The sequence below is a fragment of the Panulirus ornatus genome, chromosome 58 (genome assembly GCF_036320965.1).
Source record: "Panulirus ornatus isolate Po-2019 chromosome 58, ASM3632096v1, whole genome shotgun sequence".
NCBI classification, from domain to species: Eukaryota; Metazoa; Arthropoda; class Malacostraca; order Decapoda; family Palinuridae; genus Panulirus; species Panulirus ornatus.
The window spans coordinates 28,785,590-28,807,860 of NC_092281.1; the positions used below are offsets into that span (position 1 = coordinate 28,785,590).

The 22,271-nt window shown below is 42.9% G+C and overlaps 1 protein-coding gene across 1 annotated transcript in view; it reads right to left on the reverse strand.

Annotated features, from left to right (window-relative positions):
* Not1 (CCR4-NOT transcription complex subunit 1) overlaps window positions 1-22,271 on the reverse strand; it is a 560,605-nt gene that overhangs the window by 440,834 nt on the left and 97,500 nt on the right. The window contains exon 8 of the mRNA XM_071695617.1: window positions 1,766-1,967. Coding sequence (XP_071551718.1) covers window positions 1,766-1,967 — 202 coding nt within the window. The remainder of the gene's footprint in view (window positions 1-1,765; window positions 1,968-22,271) is intronic.

Sequence of the window (22,271 nt, forward strand, 5' to 3'; positions counted from 1 at the left end):
CATACCTACACAGCTTTCCATGGTTTACCCCAGACGCTTCACATGCCTTGATTCAATCCACTGACAGCACGTCAACCCCTGTATACCACATCGCTCCAATTCACTCTATTCCTTGCCCTCCTTTCACCCTCCTGCATGTTCAGGCCCCGATCACACAAAATCCTTTTCACTCCATCTTTCCACCTCCAATTTGGTCTCCCTCTTCTCCTCGTTCCCTTCACCTCCGACACATATATCCTCTTGGTCAATCTTTCCTCACTCATTCTCTCCATGTGCCCAAACCATTTCAAAACACCCTCTTCTGCTCTCTCAACCATGCTCTTTTTATTTCCACACATCTCCCTTACCCTTACGTTACTTACTCGATCAAACCACCTCACACCACACATTGTCCTCAAACATCTCATTTCCAGCACATCCATCCTCCTGCGCACAACTCTATCCATAGCCCACGCCTCGCAACCATACAACATTGTTGGAACTACTATTCCTTCAAACATACCCATTTTTGCTTTCCGGGATAATGTTCTCGACTTCCACACATTTTTCAAGGCTCCCAAAATTTTCGCCCCCTCCCCCACCCTATGATCCACTTCCGCTTCCATGGTTCCATCCGCTGACAGATCCACTCCCAGATATCTAAAACACTTCACTTCCTCCAGCCTCTCACCATTCAAACTCACCTCCCAATTGACTTGACCCTCAACCCTACTGTACCTAATAACCTTGCTCTTATTGACATTTACTCTTAACTTTCTTCTTCCACACACTTTACCAAACTCCGTCACCAGCTTCTGCAGTTTCTCACATGAATCCGCCACCAGCGCTGTATCATCAGCGAACAACAACTGACTCACTTCCCAAGCTCTCTCATCCCCAACAGACTTCATACTTGCCCCTCTTTCCAAAACTCTTGCATTTACCTCCCTAACAACCCCATCCATAAACAAATTAAACAACCATGGAGACATCACACACCCCTGCCGCAAACTTACATTCACTGAGAACATATTTATATATTAATTATTTATTTTGCTTTGTCACTGTCTCCCACGTTAGCGAGGTAGCGCAAGGAAATAGACGAAAGAATGGCCCAACCCACCCACATACATATGTATATACATACACGTCCACACACGCAAATATACATAACTATACATCTCAACGTATACATATATATATACACACACAGACACATACATACATACACATGTACATAATTCATAGTCTGCCTTTATTTATTCCCATCGCCGCCTCGCCACACATGAAATAACAACCTCCTCCACCCTCATGTATGCGAGGTAGCGCTAGGAAAAGACAACAAAGGCCCCATTCGTTCACGCTCAGTCTCTAGCTGTCATGTAATAATGCACCGAAACCACAGCTCCCTTTCCACATCCAGGCCCCACAGAACTTTCCATGGTTTACCCCAGACACTTCACATGCCCTGGTTCAATCCAATCAACACTATTTTTTCCCTAAACACAGCTAGAGCCCAAAACACAAACAAATTATAAGGCAACATTAAGTTTCTGTACTGAAGTTTCAAAGTGATGTGTGGAATATAAAAACAAGGTGGCAGACTCAGTATCAGCAGCATGGGATGGTGAAATCACTGTATCAATGGTCATGAGGTTAATTTGCAAAACGAGTTAAATTTTTGGGTCCACTGACGCCTGGAATCCAACAGTGCCTTAAATGACACCTCTGGGGGTGACAACCTCAAGAACATAAAGCCCATCGTAAAAAGAAAAAAATGCTTTACCTCTTTGTTATCTAATTCTGGCAGTGTCTTCAGACAATCTGTCGATACAAGGTGGCATGGGAAATCTGTGAAACAGAATATTTCAGAATTCTTGAGAATCTGCGTAACAAGACTGAGTTGTTCCTCCGAGTTCTTCCACTGGTGGTAGAAACAATCCACAGGGAACAGTTCTAATCTTAGTCCCTGGCCTTGGAGAAGACATCTAAAAAGAGAGAGAAAAAATTTACCAAAGATTATAATATTACACAAAATACTCCTCACTTTTTTGTGACAAACATTAAATTTAAAAGAAGTGAAATTAATGAGATTAAGAATTTTTTTTAATGAAAGAAAGGCATATGTGAAAGTAGGTAAAGAGGAAGGTGAGTGGTTCCAGGTGAAGGTGGGTCAGTGGCAGGGATGTGTGATGTCACGATTGCTGTTTCATCAGTCTATGGATGAGGTGGTGAGGGATGTAAATGCAAAGTCTTAGAGGGAGGAGCAGCTATGCACTGTGTTAAGGGGGGATGGGAGGTGAATCAGCAGTAACTTGCTGATGATAAGGTGCTGATTGCAGATTTGAGTGTAAAAATGCAGATGTTGATCTCCCAGTTTGGGAGTGTGTGTGAAGAGAAAGCTGAGAGTAAATGTGAACAAAAGCAAGATCACAAGGATAGCAGTGTAAAGAGCGAGGTTAATTGGGGTGTGAGTTGGAAAGCAGAAAACTTGGAGTTAGATAAGTGTTTTAGTTTTACTATCACCAATCCTTTTTCAGCACACAGCTCAATAAGCCATTCCCCACATTCATTAACACGAGATGTCCCCCTATCATACATTCAACTGCCTCACCGACCACTCTTGCATTAAGATTCCCGAGCACTAAGATACAATCCTTTGCAACAAATCTGCTCCTCCCAGAAAGCATCCCTTTCTTCTTTGCTCCTCATATTACCAAGTGCAGAAAGACTAACAATCACCTACCTCTCACAATCTCTCATTCTAACCCACATCAATCTTGAACTCACTTCCTTACACACTCTAACACTGTCCCAAAGCTCCTTCTTCATTTAAAATAACATCCCTCCTTTGCTCTTGCCCTCATACAAATCTCAAAACAATCCCAACCTCTTCAAATTCATCTTACTCAGAACCACAACATCAAAGTTCCTCTCATGAGTAAAAATAGCTATCTCTCTCTTTTCTTGGTTACTCTTCTTGATCTATGTAAATGACTTGCATGAGGGTAAGGACTCCTGCATGAATATGCTTTTGGATGATGCATAGGTTATAAAGTAAGTGAAAAGCAAGGAGGATTGCAACAACTTACAAGGGGACCAACAATAATGCCAAAGCTGATCTGAAGTATGGTTGATAAAATTCAACCTTAAAGATGGGAAAATGTGAAAGAAGACCTCAGTAATGCAAGATATAAGCTTCAGGATTGTGTTTGCAAGGACTTGGGAAACAATATCATCCCTAACCTGTCACAAGGGTCCTACATATGCAAGGTAGCATTAAGAACAAAGGACTGAGCCTTAGAGGGAATATTCTCATTTGGCCCCCTTTGTTCCTTTTTTTTTCTAAAGGTAAAAAACAGGAGGGGAGAATTTCCAGCCCCCACTCCCTCCCCTTTAAGCTGCCTTCTATGAAATGCAGGGAATAACTTTCACTTACAAGATTAAGGAAATATTAAGGAAGCTGTTCATATCCATATGAGAATTCAAAACTAGAATATGGTTTTCAAACTTGGCCACAGCAACAGAACAACAACAAAGAGCTAAAGATCCAGAGGAGGGTAACAAGGATGATACAATACTTAAGCCAAGTTGTAGGGATATGGTTGAGGTTTCGTGTATGCCAACAGTGGAAGAGAGAAGAAGAAGGGGGGGGGGGGGAGAGAGAGAGAGAGAGAGAGAGAGAGAGAGAGAGAGGTTATCAAATCACAACTTTTAAGTTCTTATAATGGATCAATAACAGTTACTGTAAACATTTCTTAAAGAGATATAGGGCTAGAGAAACCACAGGACATAGCATTAAATTAAACAAAAAAATGTATAAAAAACTGTAAAGTACTTTTACAGCATAGGAGTTGCTGAAGGCTGAAACAAATCTAACCAAAAAGTCGAGTGAAAGCAGAAATGGTTCAAAAGATGGGGCCCCATGAGTGTAAAACTCCCTCACTAAAGAGCACAAAAAGTAATTAAATCCATACACATTCAGATACCAAAGCCTGAGTTTTTGAGAAACCCTTATTTGGCTCTTTCTTGTTCCTCTTTTAGGGATGCAATACAAGCACCTCTAAACTGGGGATAAAAAAAAAAAAAACTTAAAGAATCACATAGTGTTATCTGAGAGATAAAGAGATATTTTCTGCTTGTGGAGTTACTTCTAGCAACCTTCATGTATATGAGACAAAAATGGAAAGCTACAAGAGAGAGAGAGAGAGAGAGAGAGAGAGAGAGAGAGAGAGAGAGAGAGAGAGAGAGAGAGAGAGAAAGAGAGAGAGAGAGAGAGAGAGAGAGAGAGAGAGAGAGAGAGAGAGAGAGAGAGAGAGAGAGAGAGATGCAACCCCCCAACCTCAAAGGAAACAGCATAAATGAAAAGAAAAATGAAAGAAACATTTTCTTTTCATACATACTTGATCACTACCCCCAGCATCAGTGAGGTAGTGCCAGTAAAGCGATGAAGAAAGGCCACTTCCACTCACATATATTCACTAACTGCCATATGTAATGCACCAAAACCATGGCTCCCTATCCACATCTAGGCCCTACAAACCTTTCCGTGGTTTACCCCTAAATGTTTCATATTCATATGCTCTGGTTCAATCCACTGAAAGCACGATGACCCCCAATATACATCAATCCAATTCACTCTATCCCAAGCATGCTCTTGATCCTCTTGCATGTTCAGGCCCCGATTGTTCCAAATCTTTTTCACTCCATACCTCCATCTTCACCAGCTTCTGCAGTTTCTCACATGAATCAGCCACCAGCGCTGTATCATCAGCGAACAACAACTGACTCACTTCCCAAGCTCTCTCATCCACAACAGACTTCATTTTTGCCCCTCTTTCCAAAACTCTTGCATTCACCTCCCTAACAACCCCATCCATAAACAAATTAAACAACCATGGAGACATCACACACCCCTGCCGCAAACCTACATTCACTGAGAACCAATCACTTTCCTCTCTTCCTACACGTACACATGCCTTACATCCTTGATAAAAACTTTTCACTACTTCTAACAACTTGCCACCCACACCATATATTCTTATTACCTTCCACAGAGCATCTCTATCAACTCTATGATATGCCTTCTCCAGATCCAGAAATGCTACATACAAATCCATTTGCTTTTCTAGGTATTTCTCACATACATTCTTCAAAGCAAACACCTGATCCACACATCCTCTACCACTTCTGAAACCACACTGCTCTTCCCCAATCTGATGCTCTGTACATGCCTTCACCCTCTCAATCAATACCCTCCCATATAGTTTACCAGGAATACTCAACAAACTTATACCTCTGTAATTTGAGCACTCACTCTTATCCCCTTTGCCTTTGTACAATGGCACTATGCACGCATTCCGCTAATCCTCAGGCACCTCACCATGAGTCATACATTAAATAACCTTACCAACCAGTCAACAATACAGTCACCCCCTTTTTTAAAAAATTCCACTGTAATACCATCCAAACCTGCTGCCTTGCCGGCTTTCATCTTCCGCAAAGCTTTTACTACCTCTTCTCAGTTTACCAAATCATTTTCCCCAACCCTCTCACTTTGCACACCACCTCGACCAAAACACCCTATATCTGCCACTCTATCATCAAACACATTCAACAAACCTTCAAAATACTCACTCCATCTCCTTCTCACATCACCACTACTTGTTATCACCTCCCCATTAGCGCCCTTCACTGAAGTTCCCATTTGCTCCCTTGTCTTACGCACTTTATTTACCTCCTTCCAGAACATCTTTTTATTCTCCCTAAAATTTAATGATACTCTCTCACCCCAACTCTCATTTGCCCTCTTTAGTAAAGTGTGTGAAAGAAGAAAGTTAAGAGTAAATGTGAATAAGAGCAAGGTTATTAGGTACAGTAGGGTTGAGGGTCAAGTCAATTGGGAGGTAAGTTTGAATGGAGAAAAACTGGAGGAAGTAAAGTGTTTTAGATATCTGGGAGTGGATCTGGCAGCGGATGGAACCATGGAAGCGGAAGTGAATCATAGGGTGGGGGAGGGGGCGAAAATCCTGGAAGCCTTGAAGAATGTGTGGAAGTCGAGAACATTATCTCGGAAAGCAAAAATGGGTATCTTTGAAGGAATAGTGGTTCCAACAATGTTGTATGGTTGCGAAGCGTGGGCTATGGATAGAGTTGTGCGCAGGAGGGTGGATGTGCTGGAAATGAGATGTTTGAGGACAATGTGTGGTGTGAGGTGGTTTGATCGAGTAAGTAATGTAAGGGTAAGAGAGATGTGTGGAAATAAAAAGAGCGTGGTTGAGAGAGCAGAAGAGGGTGTTTTGAAATGGTTTGGGCACATGGAGAGAATGAGTGAGGAAAGATTGACCAAGAGGATATATGTGTCGGAAGTGGAGGGAACGAGGAGAAGTGGGAGACCAAATTGGAGGTGGAAAGATGGAGTGAAAAAGATTTTGAGTGATCGGGGCCTGAACATGCAGGAGGGTGAAAGGCGGGCAAGGAATAGAGTGAATTGGATCGATGTGGTATACCGGGGTTGATGTGCTGTCAGTTGATTGAATCAGGGCATGTGAAGCGTCTGGGGTAAACCATGGAAAGCTGTGTGGGGCCTGGATGTGGAAAGGGAGCTGTGGTTTCGAGCATTATTGCATGACAGCTAGAGACTGAGTGTGAACGAATGAGGCCTTTGTTGTCTTTTTCTAACGCTACCCCGCACACATGAGGGGGGAGGGGGATAGTATTCCATGTGTGGCAGGGTGGCGATGGGAATGAATAAAGGCAGACAGTGTGAATTGTGTGCATGGGTATATATGTATGTGTCTGTGTGTGTATATATGTGTACACTGAGATGTATAGGTATATATATTTGCGTGTGTGGACGTGTGTGTATATACATGTGTATGGGGTGGGTTGGACCATTTCTTTCGTCTGTTTCCTTGCACTACCTCACAAACGCGGGAGACATCGACAAAGCAAAATAAATAAACAAATAACCTCCATCTTCAATTTGGTCTCCCAATTCTCCTTGTTCCCTCCAAATTCTGACACATATCCTCTTTGTCAACCTTTCCTCACTCATTATCTTCATATGTCCAAACCATTTCAGCAAATCATCTCCTGCTCTCTATTTATTACAACGCATCTCTCTTAACCTTACATTAAATACACAGTTAAACCAGCTCACACCAAATATTATCCTCACAATTTCCTGTCCAACACATCCATCCTCCTTCACACAACCTTATCTATAACCCCTGCCATGCACCCATATAATCTAGTTGCGACTACTATTCCTTCATTCATACCCAATTTTGCCCTCCAACATCCTCTTTTTCCACACATTCATCAGTGCTCCCAGAAGCTTTTTGTTCCCTTCCCAACCTAAAACTCTCATACACTTCCATGGTTCCATTTAGTGCCATGTCCACTTGCAGGTATCTAAAACACCACACTTCCTCCAATTTTTCTCCAATCAAATTCACACCTCAACTAACTTGTACCTCAACTCTACAAACCTAATAACCTGCTTTCATTCACATTCACTCTAAACTTTCTCCTTTCACACACTTCTAAACTCAGTCACCAACTCTGCCTTTTCTCGCTCGAATCTGCCACCAGTGCTGTATCACCAGCAAACTACAACTGACTCACTTCCCAGGCACTCTCATCCACAACAGACTGCTTACTTGCTCATTTCTCCAATATTCTTGCATTTACCTCCCATAACACCAAATCCATGACAAATTGAACAACCAAGGTGAAATCATGCACCCCTGCAGGAAACCAGCCTTCACTTGGAACCATTCACTCTCCTCTTTTCCTACTAGTACACAAGCCTTACACCAGTGACAAAAACTTCTCACTGCATCTAGCAGCTTTCCTCCAACACCCTATATTCTTAAGACCTTGCGCAAAGCATCTCTATTAACTCCATCATATGCGTTCTTGCTTTGCTCCATCATCATATATTTTTAAGACCTTGCAAAAAGCATCTTTATCAACTATCATATGCCTTCGCTAGCTCCATACCACAAACAAATCCATGTCCTTCCAAATAATTCATACACATTCTTTACAGCAAAACCCTAACCCACACATCCTCTCCCACTTCTGAAACCATATATATATATATATATATATATTTTTTTTCATTATACTTTGTCGCTGTCTCCCGCGTTTGCGAGGTAGCGCAAGGAAACAGACGAAAGAAATGGCCCAGCCCCCCCCTCCCATACACATGTATATACATACGTCCACACACGCAAATATACATACCTACACAGTTTTCCATGGTTTACCCCAGACGCTTCACATGCCCTGCTTCAATCCACTGACAGCACGTCAACCCCGGTATACCACATCGCTCCAATTCACTCTATTCCTTGCCCGCCTTTCACCCTCCTGCATGTTCAGGCCCCGATCACACAAAATCTTTTTCACTCCATCTTTCCACCTCCAATTTGGTCTCCCTCTTCTCCTTGTTCCCTCCACCTCCGACACATATATCCTCTTGGTCAATCTTTCCTCACTCATCCTCTCCATGTGCCCAAACCACTTCAAAACACCCTCTTCTGCTCTCTCAACCACGCTCTTTTTATTTCCACACATCTCTCTTACCCTTACGTTACTCACTCGATCAAACCACCTCACACCACACATTGTCCTCAAACATCTCATTTCCAGCACATCCATCCTCCTGCGCACAACTCTATCCATAGCCCACGCCTCACAACCATACAACATTGTTGGAACCACTATTCCTTCAAACATACCCATTTTTGCTTTCCGAGATAATGTTCTCGACTTCCACACATTCTTCAAGGCCCCCAGGATTTTCGCCCCCTCCCCCACCCTATGATCCACTTCCGCTTCCATGGTTCCATCCGCTGCCAGATCCACTCCCAGATATCTAAAACACTTCACTTCCTCCAGTTTTTCTCCATTCAAACTCACCTCCCAATTGACTTGACCCTCAACCCTACTGTACCTAATAACCTTGCTCTTATTCACATTTACTCTTAACTTTCTTCTTCCACACACTTTTCCAAACTCAGTCACCAGCTTCTGCAGTTTCTCACATGAATCAGCCACCAGCGCTGTATCATCAGCGAACAACAACTGACTCACTTCCCAAGCTCTCTCATCCCCAACAGACTTCATACTTGCCCTTCTTTCCAAAACTCTTGCATTTACCTCCCTAAGAACCCCATCCATAAACAAATTAAACAACCATGGAGACATCACACACCCCTGCCGCAAACCTACATTCACTGAGAACCAATCACTTTCCTCTCTTCCTACACGTACACATGCCTTACATCCTCGATAAAAACTTTTCACTGCCTCTAACAACTTGCCTCCCACACCATACATTCTTAATACCTTCCAAAGAGCATCTCTATCAACTCTATCATATGCCTTCTCCAGATCCATAAATGCTACATACAAATCCATTTGCTTTTCTAAGTATTTCTCACATACATTCTTCAAAGCAAACACCTGATCCACACATCCTCTACCACTTCTGAAACCACACTGCTCTTCCCCAATCTGATGCTCTGTACATGCCTTCACCCTCTCAATCAATACCCTCCCATATAATTTACCAGGAATACTCAACAAACTTATACCTCTGTAATTTGAGCCCTCACTCTTATCCCCTTTGCCTTTGTACAATGGCACTATGCACGCATTCCGCCAATCCTCAGGCACCTCACCATGAGTCATACATACATTAAATAACCTTACCAACCAGTCAACAATACAGTCACCCCCTTTTTTAATAAATTCCACTGCAATACCATCCAAACCTGCTGCCTTGCCGGCTTTCATCTTCCGCAAAGCTTTCACTACCTCTTCTCTGTTTACCAAATCATTTTCCCTGACCCTCTCACTTTGCACACCACCTCGACCAAAACACCCTATATCTGCCACTCTATCATCAAACACATTCAACAAACCTTCAAAATACTCACTCCATCTCCTTCTCACATCACCACTACTTGTTATCACCTCCCCACTTGCGCCCTTCACCGAAGTTCCCATTTGCTCCCTTGTCTTACGTACTTTATTTACCTCCTTCCAAAACATCTTTTTATTCTCCCTAAAATTTAATGATACTCTCTCACCCCAACTCTCATTTGCCCTTTTTTTCACCTCTTGCACCTTTCTCTTGACCTCCTGTCTCTTTCTTTTATACATCTCCCACTCAATTGCATTTTTATATATATATATATATATATACATATATATATATATATATATATATATATATATATATATATATATATATCCCTGGGGATAGGGGAGAAAGAATACTTCCCACGTATTCCCTGCGTGTCGTAGAAGGCGACTAAAAGGGAAGGGAGCGGGGGGCTGGAAATCCTCCCCTCTCTTTTTTTTTTCCAAAAGAAGGAACAGAGAAGAGGTGCAGGTGAGGATATTCCCTCAAAGGCCCAGTCCTCTGTTCTTAACGCTACCTCGCTATCGCGGGAAATAGCGAATAGTATGAAAAAAAAAAAAAAAAAAAAAATATATATATATATATATATTTCTTATGACTATTTCATTATACTTGATTGAGAATTCCCGCATTAGCAAGGTAGCACCAGGAAACAGATAAAGAAAGACCCATCCACCCACATACAGATGCTACAAACTTGTATACACACAAACACACATTTTTTATTATCATTATAGGTAATCACTGTTTCACAAATCAGCGAGATAATACCAGGAAACATACGAAGAATAGCCCAATCACTCATACACACAAACACACATGGGAACGGGGGAAAAGAAACCCTCCCCTCCTTGTATTTTAACTTTCTAAAAGGGGAAACGGAAGAAGGAGTCATGCGGGGAGTGCTCATTCTCCTCGAAGGCTCAGATTGGGATGTCGAAATGTGTGTGGATGTAACCAAGATGAGAAAAAAGGAGAGATAGGTAGTATGTTTGAGGAAAAGAACCTGGATGTTTTGGCTCTGAGTGAAACAAAGCTCAAGGGTAAAGGAGAAGAATGGTTTAGGAATTGTCTTGGGAGTAAAGTCAGGGGTTGGTGAGAGGACAAGAGCAAAGGAAGAAGTAGCACTACTCCTGAAGTAAGAGTTGTGGGAGTATGTGATACAGTGTAAGAAAGTAAACACTAGATTGATATGGGTAAAACTGAAAGTGCCTATGCACCTGGTCATGAGAAGAAAGATCATGAGAGGCAAGTGCTTTGGGAGAAGCTGAGGGTGTGTGTTAGCAGCTCTGATGCACGAGACCGGGTTATAGTGATGGGGGATTTGAGTGAAAAGGTGAGTTGTGTGGCAGTTGAGGGTATAATTGGTGTACATGGGGTGTTCAGTGTTGTAAATGGAAATGCTGAAGAGCTTATAGATTTGTATGCTGAAAAAGGACTGGTAATTGGGATATACATAAGTATACGTATGCAAGTAGCAGAGTTGGCCAGAGAGCATTATTAGATTACATGTCAATTGATAGGTGCGTGAAAGAGAGACTTTTGGATGTTAATGTGCTGAGAGGTGCAACTGGAGGGATGTCTGATGCTTATCTTGTGGAGGTAAAGGTGAAGATTTGCATAAGTTTTCAGAAAAGAAGAGTGAATGTTGGGGTGAAGACAGTGGTGAGAAGAAGTGAGCTTGGGAAGGAGACTTGTGAGGAAGTATCAGGAGAGACTGAGTGCAGAATGGAAGAAGGTGAGAGCAAAGGACGTAAGTAGAGTGGGGGAGGAATGGGATGTAATTAGGGAAGCGGTGATGACTTGCACAAAAGATGCTTGGGGCATGAGAAATGTGGGAGGTGGGCAGATTAGAAATGGTAGTGAGTGGTGGAATGAAGAAGTAAGATTATTACTGAAAGAGAAGAGGGAGGTAATGGATGATTTTTGCAGGGAAATAGTGCAAATGACTGGAAGATGTATAAAGGAAAGAGGCAAGAGGCCAAGAGAAAGGTGCAAGAAGTGAAAAAGAGGGAAAGAGGGCAATTGAAAGTTGGGATGAGAGAGTATCATTAAATTTTTGGGAGAATAAAAAGATATTTTGGAAGAAGGTAAATAAAGTGCATAAGACAAGAGAGCAAATGGGAACATCGGTGAAGGGGGCTAATAGTGAGGTAATAACAAGTAGTGGTGATGTGAGAGGGAGATGGGATGAGTATTTTGAAGGTTTGCTGAATGTGTTGGATGACAGAGTGGCAGATATAGGATGTTTTGGTCGAGGTGGTATGCAAAGTGAGAGGGTCAGGGAGAATGGTTTGGTAAACGGAGAAGAGGTAGTGAAAGCTTTGTGGAAGATGAAAGCCGAAGAGGCTTGGATGGTATTGCAGTGGAATTCATTTAAAGAAGGGGGTGACTGTGTTGTTGACTTGTTGGTGAGGATATTCAATATATGTATGGCTCTTGGTGAAGTGCCTCAGGATTAGCGGAATGGATGCATACTGCCATTGTACAAAGGCAAAGGGAACAAAGGTGAGAGTTCAAATTACAGAGGTATAAGTTTGTTGAGTATTCCTGGGAAATTATATGGGAGGGTATTGATTGACAGGGTGAAGGCATGTACAGAGCATCAGATTTAGGAATAGCAGTGTGGTTTCAGAAGTGGTAGAGGATGTGTGGATCAGGTGTTTGCTTTGAAGAAAGTAGGTGAGAAATACTTAAAAAAAAAAATGGATTTGTATGTGGCATTTATGTATCTGGAGAAGGCATATGATAGAGTCAAAAGAGATGCTTTGTGGAAGGTATTAGGAGTATATGGTGGGAGGAGACAAGTTGCTAGAGGCATTGAAAAGTTTTAATCAAGGATGTAAGGAATGTGTGTGAGTAGGAAGCGAGGAAAGTGATTGGTTCCCAGTGAATGTTAGTTTGCGGCAGGGGTGCGTGATGTCTCCATGGTTGTTCAATTTGTTTATGAATTGAGTTGGTAGGGAGGTGAATGCAAAAGTTTTGGATGGAGGCAAGTATGCAGTCTGTTGTGGATAAGAGGGCTTGGGAAATGAGTCGGTTGATTCGGGTGAGAAACTGCAGAAGCTGGTGACTGAGTTTGGTAAAGTGTGTGAAAGAAAAAAGCTGAGAGTAAATGTGAATAAGAGCAAGGTTATTAGGTACAGTAGGGTCAAGGGACAAGTCAATTGGGAGGTAAGTTTGAATGGAGAAAAACTGGAGGAAGGGAAGTGTTTTAGATATCTGGGAGTGGATATGGTAGCGGATGGAACCATCGAGGTGGAGGTGAGTCACAGGGTAGGGAGGGGGCGAAGGTTCTGGGAGCGTTGAAGAATGTGTGGAAGGCGAGAACATTATCTCGGAAAGCAAATATGGGCATGTTTGAAGGAATAGTGTTCCAACAAAGTTATATGGTTGTGAGGCATGGGCTATAGATAGGGTTGTGCGGAGGAGGGGGGATGTGTTGGAAATGAAATGTTTGAGGACAATATGTGGTGTGAGGTGTTTTGATCGAGTAAGTAATGAAAGGGTGAGAGAGATGTATTTTATCAAAAAGTGTGTGGTTGAGAGAGCAGAAGAGGGTGTATTGAAATGGTTTGGTCACAGAGAAAATATGTGAGAAAAGATTGACAAAGAGGATATATGTGTCAGAGGTGGAGGGAACGATGGGAAGTGGGCGACCAAATTGGAGGTGGAAGGATGGAGTGAAAAAGGAGGGTGAAAGGCAAGGAAGGAATAGAGTGAATTGGAAAGATGTGGTATACTGGGGTCGACGTGTTGTCAATGGATTGAACCAGGGTATTTGAAGTGTCTGGGTAAACCATGGAAAGTTTTGTGGGGCCTAGATGTGAAAAGGGAGCTGTGGTTTCAGTGCATTACACATGAGAGCTAGAGACTGAGTGTGAACGAATGTGGCCTTTGTTGTCTTTTCATAGCGTTACCTCGCAAGAACGCGAGGGAGGAGGGAGCCATTTCATGTGTGGTGGGGAGGCGGCGGGAATGAATGAAGGCAGCATGTACATGTGTATATATGTATATGTCTGTATATGTATGTATACATTGAAATGTATAGGTATGTATATGTGCATGTGTGGGCGTTTATGTATATCCATGTGTAGGTGGGTGGGTTGGGCCGTTCTTTTGTCTGTTTCCTTGCGCTAACTCACTAAAACGGGAGACAGCGACAAAGTATAATGAATATAAATATAAATATTCCATTACACTTAATCGATGCTTCCTGTGTCAGCGAGGTGGTGCCTGGAAAGAGACGAAGAATGGCCCATCCATTCATATACACGTATATATACAAAAATGCCCACATACACACATATACATACATATACATAACATATACAAAACATACATATACATACATACACATTTACATATTCATACTTGCCTGCCTTCATCCATCTATCTCTACCCTGCCACATAGGAAATAGCATCCCCACCCCTTCACTGAGATAGCACCAGGAAAAGACAAAAAAAGCCACATTCATTCATGCTCAGCCTCTAGCTGTTGGGTGTAATGTAGTGAAACTACAGCTCCCTATCCACATCCAGGCCCCACACACCTTTCCATGGTTTACCCCACACGTTTCATAAGCCTTGGTTCAGTCAATTGACAGCAAGACGATCCTGGTATACCACATTGTTCCAATTCACTCTATTCCTTGCATGCCTCACCCTCCTGCATGTTCAGTCCCTGATCACTCAAAATCTTCTACACTCTATCATTCCATCTCCAATCTGGTCTCTCACTTCTTGTCTCCTCCACCTCTGTCACGTATCCTCTTTGTCAACCTTTCCTCACTCATTCTCGCCATATGTCCAAACCATTTCAACACACCCTCTTCTGCTCTCTTAACCACACTCTTTTTATTACCATATATCTCTCATACCCTTTCACTACTTGATTAAACCACCTCACATCACATACTGTCCTCAAACATTACATTTCCAACACATCCACCCTCCTCTGTAAAATCCTATATATAGCCCATGCCTCAAAACCATATTGTTGGAACTACTATTCCTTCAAACATACCCATTTTTGGTTTCTGATATAATGCTCTCTCTTTCCACACATTCTTCATCGATTCCAGAACCTTCGCCCCCTCCCCCACCCTGTGACTCTCTTTCACTGCCATGGTTCCATCCGCAGCTAAGTCCATGCCCAGATATCCAAAACACTTTACTTCCTCCAATTCTTCTCAATACAAACTTACATCCCAATCAACTTGTCCCTCAACCCTGCTGAACCTAATAACCTTGCTCTTATTCACATTTATTCTCAACTTTCTTCTTTCACACACTTTTCCAAACTCAGTCACCAACCTCTGCAGTTTCTCACTTGCATCAACAACCAATGCTGTATCATCAGCACACAACAAATGACTCATTTCTGAGGCCTTCTCATCCTAAACTAGACTGCATACTCACCTCTCTCTCCAAAACCCTTGCTTTCACCTACCTAACCACCCCATCCATAAACAAATTAAACAGCCATGGAGACATCACACACCCCTGCTGCAGACTGACCTTCACTGGGAACCACTCACTCTCTTCTCCTCCTACTCGTACACATGCCTTACATTATAATTATTATCATTATTATTTTGCTTTGTTGCTATCTCCCGTGTTAGCGAGGTAGCGCAAGGAAACAGACGAAAGAATGGCCCAACCCACCCACATACACCTCTAGCTGTCATGTAATAATGCACCGAAACCACAGCTCCCTTTCCACATCCAGGCCCCAAACAACTTTCCATGGTTTACCCCAGACGCTTCACATGCCCTGGTTCAATCCATTGACAGCACGTCGACCCCGGTATACCACATCGTTCCAATTCACTCTATTCCTTGCACGCCTTTCACCCTCCTGCATGTTCAGGTCCCGATCACTCAAAATCTTTTTCACTCCATCTTTCCACCTCCAATTTGGTCTTCCACTTCTCCTCGTTTCCTCCACCTCCGACACATATATCCTCTTGGTCAATCTTTCCTCACTCATTCTCTCCATGTGACCAAACCATTTCAAAACACCCTCTTCTGCTCTCTCAACCACACTCTTTTTATTTCCACACATCTCTCTTACCCTTACATTACTTACTCGATCAAACCACCTCACACCACATATTGTCCTCAAACATCTCATTTCCAGCACATCCACCCTCCTGCGCACAACTCTATCCATAGCCCATGCCTCGCAACCATACAACATTGTTGGAACCACTATTCCTTCAAACATACCCATTTTTGCTTTTCGAGATAATGTTCTCGACTTCCAAACATTCTTCAAGGCACCCAGGATTTTCGCCCCCTCCCCCAACCTATGGTTCACTCCGCTTCCATGGTTCCATCTGCTGCCAGATCCATTCCCAGATATCTAAAACACTTTACTTCCTCCAGTTTTTCTTCATTCAAACTTACCTCCCAATTGACTTGACCCTCAACCCTACAGTACCTAATAACCTTGCTCTTATTCACATTTACTCTTAACTTTCTTCCTTCACACACTTTACCAAACTCAGTCACCAGCTTCTGTAGTTTCTCACATGAATCAGCCACCAGCTCTGTATCATCAGCGAACAACAACTGACTCACTTCCCAAGCTCTCTCATCCACAACACACTGCATACTTGCCCCTCTTTCCAAAACTCTTGCATTCACCTCCCTAACAACCCCATCCATAAACAAATTAAACAACCATAGAGACATCACACACCCCTGCCGCAAACCTACATTCACTCAGAACCAATCACTTTCCTCTCTTCCTACACGTACACATGTCCTACATCCTCGATAAAAACTTTTCACTGCTTCTAACAACTTGCCTCCCACACCATATATTCTTAATACCTTCCACAGAGCATCTCTATCAATTCTATCATATGCCTTCTCCAGATACATAAATGCTACATACAAATCCATTTACTTTTCTAAGTATTTCTCACATACATTCTTCAAAGCAAACACCTGATCCACACATCCTCTACCACTTCTGAAACCACACTGCTCTTCCCCAATCTGATGCTCTGTACATGCCTTCACCCTCTCAATCAATACCCTCCTATATAATTTACCAGGAATACTCAACAAATTTATACCTCTGTCATTTGAGCACTCACTCTTATCCCCTTTGCCTTTGTACAATGGCACTATGCAAGCATTCTGCCAATCCTCAGGCACCTTAACATGAGTCATACATACATTAAATAACCTTACCAACCAGTCAACAATACAATCACACTCTTTTTTAATAAATTCCACTGCAATACCATCCAAACCTGCCACATTTCACATGTGGCGGGGTGGCAGCGGAAATGGATGAAGGCAGCATGTATGAATATATGCATGTTTATATATATGTATATGTCTGCGTATGTATTCATTTTGCTTTTTCGCTGTCTCCCGCGTTAGCGAGATAGCACAAGGAAACAGACGAAAGAATGACCCAACCCACCCACATACACATGTATATACATACACGTCCACACACACATATACCTATACATCTCAACGTATACATATATATACACACACAGACATACATATATACACATGTACATAATTCACACTGTCTGCCTTTACTCATTCCCATCGCCACCCCGCCACACATGAAATAACAACCCCCTTCCCCCTCATGTGGGTGGGGTAGCACTAGGAAGACAACAAAGGTCCCATTCGTTCAAAATCAGTCTCTAACTGTCATGTAATAATGCACCAAAACCACAGCTCCCTTTCTACATCCAGGCCCCACACAACTTTCTATGGTTTACCCCAGACGCTTCACATACCCTGGTTCAATCCAGTGACAGCACGTCTACCCCAGTACACCACATCGTTCCAATTCACTCTATTCCTTGCACACCTCTCACCCTCCTGCATGTTCAGGCCCCGATCACACAAAATCTTTTTCATTCCATCTTTCCACCTCCAATTTGGTCTCCCACTTCTCATTCCCTCCACCTCTGACACATATATCCTCTTTGTCAAACTTTCCTCACTCATTCTCTCCATGTGACCAAAGCATTTCAAAACACCCTCTTCTGCTCTCTCAACAACACTCTTTTTATTTCCACACATCTCTCTTACCCTTTCATTACTTACTCGATCAAACCACCTCACACCACACATCGTCCTCAAACATCTCATTTCCAACACATCCACCCTCCTCAGCACAAACCTATCTATCTCCCAAACTTCACAACCATATAACATTGTTGGAACCACTATTCCTTTAAACATACCCATTTTTGCTTTCTAAGATTATGTTATCGACTTCCACACATTCTTCAACACTCCCAGAATCTTCGCCCCCTCCCCCACCCTGTGACTCACTTCCACTTCCATGGTTCCAACCACCGCCAAATCCACTCACAGATATCTAAAACACTTCACTTCCTCCAGTTTTTCTTCATTCAAACTTACCTCCCAATTGACTTGTCCCTCAACCCTACTGAACCTAATAACCTTGCTCTTATTCACATTTACTCTCAGCTTTCTTCTTTCACACACTTTACTAAACTCAGTCACCTGCTTCTACAGCTTCTCACCCAAATCAGCCACCAGCACTGTGTCATCAGCAAACAACAACTGACTTACTTCCCAAGCCCTCTCATTCCCAACAAACTGCATACTTGCCCCTCTTTCCAAAACTCTTGCATTCAACTCCCTAACAACTCCATCCATAAACAAATTAAACAACCATGGAGACATCACGCACCCCTGCTGCAAACCGATATTCACTGGGAACCAATCACCTTCCTCTCTTCCTACTCGTACACATGCCTTACATCCTCGATAAAAGCTTTTCACTGCTTCTAGCAACTTACCTCCAACACCATATATTCTTAATACCTCCCACAGAGCATCTCGATCAACTCTATCACATGCCTTCTCCAGATACATAAATGCTACATACAAATCCATTTGCTTTTCTAAGTATTTCTCAAATACATTCTTCAAAGCAAACACCTGATCCACACATCCTCTACCCCTTCTGCAACCACACTGCTCCTCCCCAATCTGATGCTCTGTACGCACCTTGACTCACATCAATGTAGAATTTACTTTCTTATACTCTATCACATACTCCCACAATTCCTGTTTCAGAAGCAGTGCTACTCCTTCCTTAGCTCTTGTTCTCTCACCAACCAGACTTGACTCCCAAGGCATTTCCAAGCCTTTCTTCCCCTTTACCCTTGGGCTTCATTTCACACAGAGCCAGAACATCCAAGTTTTTTTTCCTCAAACATACTACCAATTTCTCCATTCTCCTCATCCTGGTTACATCCACACACACTGACACCCGAGTCTGAGCCCTAAAGGAGGATGAGCACTCCCCACTTGACTCCTTCTGTTTCCTATTTCAGAAATTGAAATACAAGTAGGGGAGGGTTTCCTGCCCCCTGCTCCCGCCCCCTTTAGTCGCCTTCTACAACATGCGAGGAATATGTGGGAAACATATACTTATGGATTTTTTTTTCATACTATTCGCCATTTCCCGCGTTAGCGAGGTAGCGTTAAGAACAGAGGACTGAGCCTTTGAGGGAATATCCTCACTAGGCCCCCTTCTCTGTTGCTTCTTTTGGAAAATTAAAAACGAGAGGGGAGGATTTCCAGCCCCCTGCTCCCTTCCCTTTTAGTAGCCTTCTATGACACGCAGGGAATACGTGAGAAGTATTCTTTCTCCCCTATCCCCAGGGATGTGTATGTATATATGTATATGTACTTGTATGTGTATGTGCATGTATAATTTTGTGTATATGAGAGGATGGGTCTTTCTTCGTCTGTTTCCTGGCACTACCTATCTTGCTAATGCAGAAAATGGCAATCAAGTATAATAACTATATAGACACTATGTAAAGAGTAAATATGAATACAAGCAAGGTTATTAGGTTCAGTAGGGTTGAGGGACAAGTTAACTGGGATGTAAGTTTGAATGGAGAAAAGCTGGAGGAAGTGAAGTGCTTTAGATATCTGGGAGTGGACTAAGCAGTGGATGGAACCAGAGAAGCGGAAGTGAGTCACCGGGTGGGGGAGGGGGTGATGGTTCTGGGAGCGATGAAGAATGTGTAAGAGAGAAAGTTATCTCAGAGAGCAAAAATGGGTATGTTTGAAGGAATAGTAGTTCCAACAATGTTATATGGTTGCGAGGCATGGGCTATAAATAGAGTTGTATGGAGGAAGATGGATGTATTGAAAATGAATGTCTAAGGACAATGTATGGTGTGAGGTGTTTTGACTAAGTAATGAAAGGGTAAGAGAGATGTGTGGAAATAAAAAGTGTGGTTGAGAAAGCAGAAGTGTGTGTGTTGAAATGGTTTTGATATATCGAGAGAATGAGTGATGAAAGACTGACAAAAAGGATATATGCGTAAGAGGTGGAGGGAACAAAGAGAAGCAGGAAACCAAATTGGAGGTGGAATGATGGAGTGAAAATGATTTTGAGTGATTGGAGCCAGAACATATAGGAGGGTTAGAGGTGTGCAAGGAATACAGTGAATTGGAACGATGTGGTATGCCAGGGTCGACATGCTGTCACTGGACTGAACGAGGGATTGTAAAGCATTTGGGGTAAACCATGGAACGGTCTGTAGGGCCTGGATGTGGACTGGGAGCTGTGATTTCAGTACATTATATATGACAGCTAGAGACTAAGTGTAAATGAATGTGGCCTTTTTTTCCGTTTTCCTGGCACTATCTGCTGAAGCAGGAGGTAGCAACACTATTTCCTGTGTGGCAGGGAAGCAACAGAAATGGATGAGTGCAAACAATTATGAATATATGTGTCTGTTATGTTGATATGTATATGTGTGTGTATGGGTGTTTATTTTTATCTTTTTGCTTTGTCACTGTCTCCCGCGTTTGCGAGGTAGCGCAAGGAAACAGACGAAAGAAATGGCCCAACCCACCCCCATACACATGTATATACATACACGTCCACACACGCAAATATACATACCTATACAACTCAATGAACACAAATATATACACACACAGACACATACATATATACACATGCACACAATTTACACTGTCTGCCTTTATTCATTCCCAGCGCCACCTCACCACACATGGAATAACATCCCCCTTCCCCCTCATGTGTGCGAGGTAGCGCTAGGAAAAGACAACAAAGGCCCCATTCGTTCACACTCAGTCTCTAGCTGTCATGTAATAATGCCTGAAACCACAGCTCCCTTTCCACATCCAGGCCCCACAGAACTTTTCATGGTTTACCCCAGACGCTTCACATGCCCTGACTCAATCCACTGACAGCACGTCTACCCCGGTATACCACATCGATCCAATTCACTCTATTCCTTGCCCGACTTTCACCCTCCTGCATGTTCAGGCCCCGATCACTCAAAATCTTTTTCACTCCATCTTTCCACCTCCAATTTGGTCTCCCACTTCTCCTCGTTCCTTCCACCTCCGACACATATATCCACTTGGTCAATCTTTCCTCACTCATTCTCTCCATGCGCCCAAACCATTTCAAAACACCCTCTTCTGCTCTCTCAACCACGCTCTTTTTATTTCCACACATCTCTCTTACCCTTACATTACTTACTCGATCAAACCACCTCACACCACATATTGTCCTCAAACATCTCATTTCCAGCACATCCACCCTCCTGCGCACAACTCTATCCATAGCCCACGCCTTGCAACCACACAACATTGTTGGAACCACTATTCCTTCAAACATAGCCATATTTGCTTTCGGAGATAAGGTTCTTGACTTCCACACATTCTTCAAGGCTCCCAGGATTTTCGCCCCCTCCCCCACCCTATGATTCACTTCAGCTTCCATGGTTCCATCCGCTGCCAGATCCACTCCCAGATTTATTTATTATTTATTTTGCTTTGTCGCTGTCTCCCGCGTTTGCGAGGTAGCGCAAGGAAACAGACGAAAGAAATGGCCCAACCCACCCCCATACACATGTATATACATACACGTCCACACACGCAAATATACATACCCATACATCTCAATGTACACATATATATACACACAGACACATACATATATACACATGCACACAATTCACACTGTCTGCCTTTATTCATTCCCATCACCACCTCGCCACACATGGAATAACATCCCCCTCCCCCCTCATGTGTGCGAGGTAGTGCTAGGAAAAGACAACAAAGGCCCCATTCATTCACACTCAGTCTCTAGCTGTCATGTAATAATGCCTGAAACCACAGCTCCCTTTCCACGTCCGGGCCCCACACAGCTTTCCATGGTTTGCCCCGAACGCTTCACATGCCCTGGTTCAGTCCGTTGGCGGCGCATCGACTCCGGTATACCACATCGATCTAATTCACTCTATTCCTTGCCCGCCTTTCACCATCCTGCATG